This window comes from Ischnura elegans, chromosome 9 (genome assembly GCF_921293095.1).
Source record: "Ischnura elegans chromosome 9, ioIscEleg1.1, whole genome shotgun sequence".
In the NCBI taxonomy this organism is placed as follows: domain Eukaryota; kingdom Metazoa; phylum Arthropoda; class Insecta; order Odonata; family Coenagrionidae; genus Ischnura; species Ischnura elegans.
Window position 1 is genome coordinate 6,711,521 of NC_060254.1, and position 11,016 is coordinate 6,722,536.

Here is an 11,016-nt window from a genome sequence, read left to right on the forward strand (position 1 = left end):
GGCTATTTGCGTTATTAGGTGTAAAAAAATGTTTTTAGGTCCAAGTCTGTTGCCTACACTTGGCCCATTCAGGGGGCAGGTTGACACGACCCCAGACCGACGCTTGACTGATGCTCAAAATCGTGCAAGAAAAGCCCCTATGAGGCAGCATTCGCATTAAATGACTTAAGGCGCGCCAGTTTTAGTATCTCTGTTTGAAAAAAATGCACTGTGTAAACGTACTGCATGCGTAAACGCACCACGGTGAGCTCTACACATTCGGGTTTAATTTCTTGCGTCAAGCACCTTCTGAGAAACAACAGTTTTGTTTTGTTATCAGGCGCAAGATGAAGCGGATGAAGCTAAATAAATATAGCGAAGCAAAGCAGTGACGCAGCGAGGGTAGGTTTTGGGGGATAAACCCCCCCCCCAAGAGCCTAGAGAATTTTTATATGAAAGATTTTGTTATTAATATTAGGGGGACGGATGACTAACAAACAACATATTTAACTATTCACACAGACGCAAAACCCACTATTTTGAACCATTTATCTTAAAAAAATGTCTGGGGGAAGTGCCCCCACACTTCCCGCTTACCTTAGCGAGTTTTCTATACCCTACAGACCCGTGGTATTAGCTGCGCCCAAAACCCCCTATCCTAGCTACGCACTTGAAGCGAAGGAAGAAATACAGAGGATGGTTTATTGACTCGTGAACATAGCACGTTAAATTGACCATGAGAAAATCATGGGTTTTCATTAGCACATAAGCACAAACAACACAAAAACTGAAAGACTGACCATGCGATTTTTTAATCGTTATCACGAATGCAACACGAATTGGAAATTGAATACGTTTAATCTCAAAAGGGCATATGAGTTGAGATAATGGAATCTACGGAATAAGGACTTCCTCACCTTTGAATTTTCCTTTGAGTGAAGTTGCGTGAATCACATTCATTACCAATTATTTAAACACCAAACACGTTCCGTTGGATAGTTATGGTTAGTTTAGGCTTCGAAAGATCATGAACACAGAAACTACATTTTTCTGTAAATCGTGCCTTGGTAAGCTAGGTATGTCCAAGGACTTAAAATATTCAGATAGGTAGTTGGTGATTTCGTCTTCGTTTGTTACACATTTAAAAGATTTGAATTCATGCAGAGTACGAACTATTTGAATTTACCTCGTTTTAGTCATCCGCATCTTCGTTCTTGCTCGCTAAATCAACCATCTTTGATTCTTTTGGTGATCAATCATATTCTGGAACTCTTTGTTGATGAGCTCACTGAAACTAATTTGCAATCATTCTAAGGAAATGAGTTAAAACTACTCGATTCCTCGACAGAAACACGGACATTACCGTTTGTCAACAATTGCTTGGAGATTTGTTTACAAACACGGTAGTGAAGTGTCAACTCGAGCTTGGCCACGGCTGGGCTTACAATTAGCTCGAATTAAATTTTTTAAATGTAATTTCAATTTAATTAATATTTTGAATATATTTAGTAATTAAAATGTTATATTGTTACTAAATTCAGTTATTAAAGTGGTAAAAACAAAACAAATTATTTAATTTGTAGTTTTGACCGACTTATCAATTGTTGTGTTACTATAACTCCTAAAAGCATGTCCATAGGAAAGAGATGAATTTTTTTTGTGAAATTATCCTTTTTTTAATAGCCTATATGTTAACCCCGCCTGAGACGAATCCAAAGAACCAAATCTCATTGAAATCGGTGCGGCCGTTCTCGAGTTATAAGTGTTCTAACTAACACGATTTTCGACTTTCTTTTATATATATAGATAGAGTATTTATGGTGTAGAGTGTTTATGGTTGATTCTAAGGAGGGAGATGTAACATATGTATATCGCATGTCATTTGTCATTGTGGTCTACACCTCAGTCTTCGCTTGCCTCGTGCCTAATAAACATCTATGTAGAGTACATACGCATTATCAGTATTATTACACATATGTACATGGAAATGTATACATCCATGCCTCGTTTAGTGCAGGGGATGCGCTCCTTGGGGTCTTTGCGCTAATCGAACTTGCATTCATCGAGAACATTTTAATATTGGGAAGATGGGGATGCGTTTCCAGGTTGCAAAGTTTTGGGTATCGAATTTCGTTTAAACCATTTACAGTAGAATCCTGATTTAAGGTTTTTCAGGGGGGACAAAATTTAAAACACTAAATGCGGAAAAACACTAAATGGGGACTTGCCATTTTTTTCAGGTTTTAGGGTCTGTAATGATTGGAATGGCTTTTTATGAATAAAAAATATTATTTTAAGTAACTAAAAGGTGCTGAATGCAGCAAAAAATTCTTTAATGAAATGTTCTCTGTCCTATGAAGGTTGGGTAATACTTTTCAGGAATCAGCTAAAAAAATGGGTAGTAAAAATAAGTAATGAGAGGATGACAATTGTTTTAATGTAATATTTTAAGAAAATTCTAATAAACATCAACTTAAAAGCATTCCCGCACAGATTATTATTATAGACATTAGTGATTCCATTTTTATGCATATTTAAGTGGTCTCGATGAAATTTAAAAATTTTTCTGTAAAGTGACATGTAGGTGACAATAGCATTTATAATATAATAAGAAAAGGTGTAAGTAGGTACTCGAAAAATCATGAGGAATGAGTGAAATAAAGGGACAGCAGAAGATCGCTCATCCCGAATTCTCAACTACCGAATATCTAGTAAAAGGGAGGTTTTCTGGAATTTTGCCAACTTAACGTTTTCTGTTGCCTCGGCAAAACAAGGGATTTATGAGCCTTTAAAAAGCCTCCTATGCGCACATTTTGGATTTCGAGGTCATCCAAAAAAGTAGAATCTTATTTTAGTATGTATACAAGTCGATGGTGATTCAACTCGATGATAACACCAGATTCGTTGTCAATTATCCGCGGCCTTATGCAGGTCGAATGGAACCGGGAGAAGTTGCTTACGCGGTGCGCTGACCACCTTGACTCCGACTCGCCTTGTTTCTCGGCAGCTTTTAATAAAATTTGGTTGGACCTTGAATAACGATTAGCTAAACTCTGTTAAGTGAAAAGGTTTAATCTTCAACAGAACTGGATTTCATCCAAAAAATTGTCAGTGCCTCTGGAGTTTGGCAATTTCGTCAGGGTTATGATGTCGAAGTCAACCACCACGGGATACTTGCCGGATTTTCGTATTTTTCCGCGCTCGTCTATTCTACCATGAGTATTTTTTTCCAGCATGAGCGATTTATGTAGAGTCATGGACCGTGATAGTTCGTCAAAACTCCGATTGTCATTCTCTTTTGACATTAATTAGCGCCAGATAAATATTTTTGAATCGACAGCGATATCAACCAGCCGCATGTCGATAAATTGGCTCCGGGATATCTAAATTACGATGTAAAATAATGTTGTTCCGGAGGGAAAGAATGCTCTCACTCACGGTCACGACAGGGGAAACACTTCCTCTGTTCTTTCGCTGTTCCTCCGTGGAAACTGACCTTGGAATGGATTATAGAAAGAATCTTCTAGTGAACTGCGCAATTGATATTGGGCCTCCTCTTTTGAAAAGAGAAAGTAGCCGACTGAAAAAATATTGGACTAATAATCGACTGCCCGTTTGGAGTAGAGTTGAAAGGGGCATAAGCCGTCAATTGAAAACATAACGAGAAAACCATTATTGTAGCGGCCCTCGGAGGATAACTCGTGTCATCACGTATCATCGAAGTCAAGTTCAAGAAGTGAAGGATAAGGTAGTTCGAGGTTATTAAGGGATGACTTTGCTCCATTAGATCAGATCTGATACAAAAAGTGCCTGGTGTTTGGATCAGAAGGAGAGCGAAACGTAACGAGAAGACAAATCACCCTACTTGCGAGTTGAAGGTCGCAGCAGTCGCAGTGCTGCGCTCGCGGAAGAAAGCAGTTGAAGAAGCGTTCCCCGGTAGATTCTATCGACTCTTGGTAAACTTTCATGAGACTGTTCTTGTTTATGAGCATAAATTCGAAGATTTGGATGAAACGTCATGAAAAAATGTTAAATCGGGCAAAAAATTCTTGAGCGGGACAAATTTTTACGACCATAAATGCGGAAAAACGCAAAATGCGGAAACACTAAATACAGATAATTTTTACATTGTCCTAATAGGGAATGAATCGGGACCCAAAAAAATAAACGCTAAATGCGGAAAAACGTTAAATGCGAAGACGTTAAATCCGGATCCGACTGTATATACCTATTAATAGCCTTAGAAAACCTTATTCATATAAACTTTTAAAGTTTAAAATATCTTTAATTACAGTAGGCACGCAATCAAAGTATGTATTTGCAACTGAGCCCAGCGTCATTATTTTTGGTTGCTAACCCATCTCTCTGCTCATTCACTTGCAGAGTGCACCAGCGGATGGAGAAGAAAGGGATGATGCGGCAGTGACGGTGGCCGAGGGAGGGTTCACCAGAGGGTGGCTCATAGTGTCCACTGCACTCGATCACCTTGCCTTTTACGTGTTCACCGTGGCGTATGCCTGCATGCTCTTAGCTCTCATTCCTAACTGAACCGAAATCAAATCTTTGACTGGTCAACTTTTATCACAGGGTAGGTGGCCTCTCTTCTAGAAAACCTGGGTACATATTTCGGAAAGTCATTATAAATTACAGTCAAGGCTGAGAAAGGCACAGATGGGTGAAGACGTGTAGTGAAGTATTATTTCCTATTTCTCTGGAGCATGCGTATATCATAAATATTTGAAATAACTACTCCTAAAATGTCTTCCTGGTGAGGATCAAATTCATTTTAATACATTTGGAACTACTTAAGTTGCTTAAAGGTTACGATTTTTCTTCATGTGCACACCATTATCTCTGTACAGGTGAATATGCTTTAGCATTTTTACTTTCAAATGGTTGGAAAAGTACAGCTGTGGTCCACAAAGTCTGGAAAAATAAATTTGATATTTGAATGGCATCATGCAACATTTAGTAACATTCTCTGTCAAGAGCTATCCATGAGCATGAGCCACTGTATTCGTCTGTCGGAGAGTGATAAGTTTTTTCTAGACAGTTTAAGGTGTAGTGCAGTACGATTGGATATTCAAATGTGTGGAACACTAAATTTGGTGAATTTGTAGTGTAGTCCACTTTTAGTGTTACATTAAAACATTCTTTTAGATCTCAACTGGGTGTTGTGATTTTGTCGTTAATGTTTGTTGACCATAAATTTAACCACTTTTTCATGAAAAAAACATCACGGTCAAATTATGTATTCATATTCTGAGTTACGCTCTACAAATATCTGTTACAATTCATTTGCATGCATTACTGTAAGAAGGTAAGTAGAAAATCAAGCCTGAAGTAGGAGCAGCCAAAAGAGAAATACATATGTTTGTGTTTGACAAAATGTTCCCTGCTCCGTTCATCTGCAGACATTACCTTTCCAAACTCTGCTTCACAGCACCCCAGGTGTTCACTCGAGGCCTTCAGAGGTCTGGGAAGTGATAGAAATGTAATCAGTCAGGGAAAAATGCGAGAGGGGCAGAGCAAAAAGATGAGAAGCATGGTGCTAGTGTGTGTTGAGCATTGAGGGGGGGCATTTTGTTTCCCTTGTGGCTGGACGTTTACAATGAGGGGGCACTGCCTCACTCCCTGCCACTCAACTTCATTTCCACCTCGTATTACTAATACTACTGCCTGACTTAATTTCACAGGATAACTTGATACATTTTTTGATAAAACCCCAACATGTGATTGATGTGGTGTAATAAGGGGGGAATATAACCCTCCACCCCAAAAAATAAAAAATTATATATTCACATCATGAGCATATCATTTTTATCCTAAATGCTTGATGTAATAATTTAATATGTTAGTTTTTTTGCTTGTATTATTTATTGAAATTAATTTTTCATTTGCTTAATGAAATAAATTTAACAGGTTACATCCCAGACGGCACAGAACCCTCCGTATCTAATTCGTATGTACATAGTACCCATTGACTAAGGGGATACTATGCCGCTCCGTCGCTTTTCGTCAATGGATAATTTCCATTCGCGGCCTGTCGACGAAGCGCGTACGCAGCATGTGAATGTCCGCTATGAAGCACGTACGATAGGATACGAAGCGCGCAGGAACACAGCACTCAGGCTAATCTCAATCGATTAGGTCGAAAATTAGATATATCGTAACTCGCACGATCGAAAAATGTATCGAACGCAACACAATCGATAGCTACCGACCGTAGCGAGAACCTTAATACGAATCATTATGAGTTGTAAGTTCTCAACAGGTAAATAATACTATATCATGGTACTTAGAATTCATGATACAGTATTATTTACCTATTGAGAACTTACAAAACTTATTCGGCCACTTAAATAACTGCGAAAAATGAGATTCTCAAGGCTAATTCACGCATCCCCAGCATCCAGCATTCTTAAGTGGCTCATACTTACTTGGAAACCTTGAGATGTTAATAAGAGTAAATTCTTATTAATTTTGACACTAAATAAGACATCACATAGCCCACGAGCATTAAAAAGCTTACCCTAAAGCCTGACGAAATAAAATTTTTAAATAAAAATTGCCGATGAAACAGGATTGCTGACACATCTGCTATTAGTATGATCGAATTCATCAAAATGCAAGCAAAAATTAACTTATAGTTCAGTCTCAGCTACTAAAACTTACCCATATCAGGCGCTAAAGTATTTGAAAAATTATTTGGGATGAGTAAAAGTCTCTAGGTCACTGCAGTAAATGTATCAACCTATTAAAAATATGAAAGTCCTGCCAAATCACCAGCATAAACACTTGTAAAATAAAACATGGTATCTCTTAGATCACACCTCCGATTTTATACTTACTTTGCATGAAGTCACCACCACAAGAAATTTTAAAGAGGCAGGAAAGAAAAAAACCCACAGAAATACAATACATATATTATGTATTTTCTATTGTCAACCACAATAATATTTCCAATTTTCTCTTCTATCCCACATCTAATTTAGCGAAACAATTGTTTCTCAATTACTTACTCTTATTCTTACAAACTTACTCTTACAAACAATTAATTACTCTTATTCTCTTTCGAATAAAAAATTATTTAAAAGAGGACTGGTCGATACATAAAAACTTCTTCTTTACAACATAAACATAAAATCTTCAATACTTTCTCCGATGAACGTCCACTATCACAGCATCAACTTGCACAAATCAAATCCATATCCACAAATATGTCACTTCTGCCACAATTTCTGTCTTCTTGGCGACAGGTAAAAGTGACGCAATGGTACCTTCCTCCAATCTGGGCACCTTCAATTCAGCAAGAATTTTCTCCTCGTCTTCTCGTCCAAGGCCACAGATTATTTTCTGATATCACAAGGTGCGATGTGAAGCTCACACACCTAAAATTAATAAATAATAAAATACCATGTAACTTATTAGGTCAAATCATTTCCAATTTTTGGTATTTCTGCATGAGAAATCAAATTACTAGGCTCGTAAATATAGTAAATATTTGTATGCCTGATATTTTGATTGGTTTAAACTATAGCATAAGATAATTTGAAATGATGAAAGCCGACGTGTAATACACCATAGGGCAAGCTAAGAAGCAATATTCGATCCTATAATCTTGGCAGTTTATTCCTAGTTTCTCCTTTAACCACACGTTTACCGAATGAATTAATACAAAAAAGACAACTAAAATGCAAGAATTTTCAAAAGAATTGCTGCTACAATATTTTGAATCACCATTTTTAGTACTGAATAGTACTATAGTACTTCAGTACTGAATAGTTCGGGATGTTGATGCATCAACATCCCGAAACCACTTCTAACTTAAAATTACATCCAAATAATTACAGCGAGAAAGAGTACATACCTCACAGTTTTTCGTAGGGGTGAAATGTTTTCTTCTTATCGCCCAAATGCACTTCTTCTTCAACTCAGGATCTTTTGGAAAGCTAAAAACTTGAACCATGTCCCGGAGTTTCCATTACATCCCGACAATACACACACGAAAGGCATTTTTAACAAAAATATCTCACAAACACGTTTATGAAGCCCAGTGAATGAAATTAAAGAATAAGGGAAACTTCACCATTACCAGACACTCTATTTTTCACAAACTTAACCACAAAAATCCCTGAAATGTGGTGAGACGTGACGTAAACGATGCGATCTCCAACGGCTTGTGCCAGCTTGTGAAGGCATGTGAACTTTCTAGGAGGATATGGCACGATGGCACCACCCGCGAAAGAAAATAGTCCCAGACTGAATACAGTTTTATCGATGAGATACAATTTTATCGATGCATATGAATTTGCCAGTCCTCTTGCATCTTTTTTCGTCATTAAAGGAAATAAAGAAACAAAACCATTTTAGTAACTTCCTAAGTGCGATTTTTGTATCTTGATGGTCCACCCTCGTATTCAGGTACGAAAACTTCCTGTGCCGTCTGGGATATTTATTTGATACGTCTAGGCCACACTTTGTGGTATTACAACCCATTGTGGTGTGCTATTCAATCCAATCCAATTTCCCCTCAAAGTCAATTCCTAGTTATGCTGCTGTTACTGCCGTTGGCCATTGATATCAAGCCAGGGAAATTGAAAATGGAAAGTGGATGAAAGGCCTGTAGCAGTTTCAACCCTCTGTTTCCTTGGTTCTCCTTCCCTATATTGTCTTCCTGCCCTGCCCCTTCGTGGCTTTTTGTTTGATATTGTTATCTTGGTAATGACTTGTAAAGAGTTGACACTTAGAGGTTGAGTGAGTAAAAAATATCTGTGGAACATCAAAGAGTGAAATTAGAGCTGGATTAAGGTCTTCAAATGGTTTACTTTCTGCAGTGCTTTGGTGGTATGCATCGCCTTTCATCATAAATCCATCTGAGCTCTGATATACTTGGACAAGTGGCTTTTATATATTCATCTATCATTTTTAAGTATTGTCTCTTAAGCTGGTGAAATAAAAATTTTTACTCGAGAATTTTCCTAAAAGATTGCTATTTTTTCCATTTTTATCCATAAATTTAAGGGAGGCCTGTCTCTTAATCTACCATTAAGTTTTGAAAACATGATAATAATAATAGTATGTAATGACTGCTCTGCTTTTTCCCCACCTCTCGCCGATTTCAGTTTGTCGCTCGCTGTTGATGACTCAAAATCCCACGGTATGAGCGACCGCTCACCGATGGGGGTGGGGGTGATGTGTCGGCATGCACGAGGGGACGATGGTTGGACGGTCGGGGAGGCACGTGGAGGAGGCGGCAGTCAGTTTGTAGAGCGGAATAAAGCATGTCGTAGAATGTACTACTGACTCCTTAATTCATCATCCCGTTCCCTTGATGCGTCTCCGATGAACTCCCAATAATCAATCGTTTTACAAGTACTTATTTACTCATTTGGATAAAGCATCCGTGAGTTTCTTCATGATACAATACAAAATAAAATACAAACAGGTAATGAAATACACACATGCTATACAAAGATACATATGTACATGCTATTCAGTGACATTATAGAAAATAAGCATAAGTTAATGTAAAACATCAGTTAGAAACACGAAATAAGTTTCTAACTGATGTTTGATTATACATAATAATAAATTTGGATTGGTATATTCTTTAATTTATCTTTGAATTGATTAGTGGAGGTCATGGAACATACCGTGATAGGAATCTTATTGTACACATTGGTAAAAGAATGGTATGGAGCTTTCAAACAGAGACTGTGGCAGTAGTGGATGGTGTGTATGTTGTTTCTGGAGTGTGTGTTGTGATTGTGTAGGCTGGAGTGAACTGTGAAAAGATGAGGATAGTTTCGAAATAACACTGCTCAGCTGAGTATTGAGGAAAGAGTGAAGATGGTGAGATGTGTTTTGGGTCTTTCTGGTTAATAGGGCCTTGTGTTAAGCAAAATAACATGCCGTATATATTAATGTATCAGTTTATTGAAGGATAAAATACACAACTTGTTGCACTCGGCGAACTGAGTGAAACAGCGGATGGCCGCGGATTCAGGAACCCTTTGCACGTGGGCAGTCCGGTCTGTCTCTACTGGAATGAGGGATGCTTCTCTAAGGCTAAGGGCACCAAATCATTGGTCCCGTTGACCTGCGGTGCCAAGGGTCCTCCATTTCTGTCCCTCCAGGCGGTGCTGCCTTTCCATGGTAGCGAGCATTAATTTGAACACTAAAATTATGTGGTCTGCCTGGGGGGCTCAGGGACTCTACTGATAGCTTTAACAGCTTTCTTCTGGAGAGGGAAGGTTTTCGATGGAAGAGAGGCAGTTCCCCAAAAAAATGCCGTGAGATGCATGAGAGAGCACTTGGCATAATATAGAGTTTTGAGTGTGTTGGTGGACGCTACAAGGGCAAGCTTTCTCATCATAAGAAGACCCACAGAAAGCTTTGTATTCAGTTCAGAAACATGTGATGACCAGTCTAGTGTATCTAAGAGGTGGATGTCAAGGCATTTTATTGATTAAGAAAAGGTAAATGGTGGATCGCAAGGTTACTCTTCGGCTTGGTGAGGGTTCACAATATGGAAGCAGATGTTAGTAGTTTTGGATTCATTCAGTGCGATATTGTTCAGGTGACATCATTTCAACATCTCATGAGTTGTAGTTCTGGCATATTCTCTTAAATCTGAAGTATTACTGGCTGTAAACAGATTGGTTGTATCATCTGCATACCTAACCGTGTGACTCCTGGTAAACTGCTGAGGAAGATCATATATAAAAAGAAGTAACAATAGTGGGCCAAGAATTGACCCTTAAAGGACACCTGCTTCTACTCTCATTGTCAATGAGCTTGAGATGGTCTGCACCATCCTAGGTATAGAGTGATGTGTATAACACAGTACTTGGGTTCTCTTTTCAAGAAAATAAGTGCATAATCCGGTTTAGAGAGATGACAGTAACACCCAGCTGTTCAAGCATGTACATATTTTAAAATTTTATGTTCAACATTATTAAATGCATTTTTGAGATCACAAGAAACTCCTAAGACATGTTGTTTAAAGTATAAGCCCTGTAGTAATAACTGCAG

At 38.2% G+C, this 11,016-nt stretch overlaps 1 protein-coding gene across 2 annotated transcripts in view; it reads left to right on the forward strand.

Annotated features, from left to right (window-relative positions):
- The window catches only part of LOC124165798 (acetylcholine receptor subunit alpha-type acr-16-like), a 50,254-nt gene extending 45,108 nt beyond the window's left edge, over nt 1-5,146 (forward strand). For both annotated transcript variants that reach the window (XM_046543317.1, XM_046543316.1), the window contains exon 9: nt 4,363-5,146. In XM_046543317.1, coding sequence (XP_046399273.1) covers nt 4,363-4,527 — 165 coding nt within the window. In that variant the 3' untranslated portion in view covers nt 4,528-5,146. The remainder of the gene's footprint in view (nt 1-4,362) is intronic.
- Nucleotides 5,147-11,016: the final 5,870 nt, after the last annotated feature.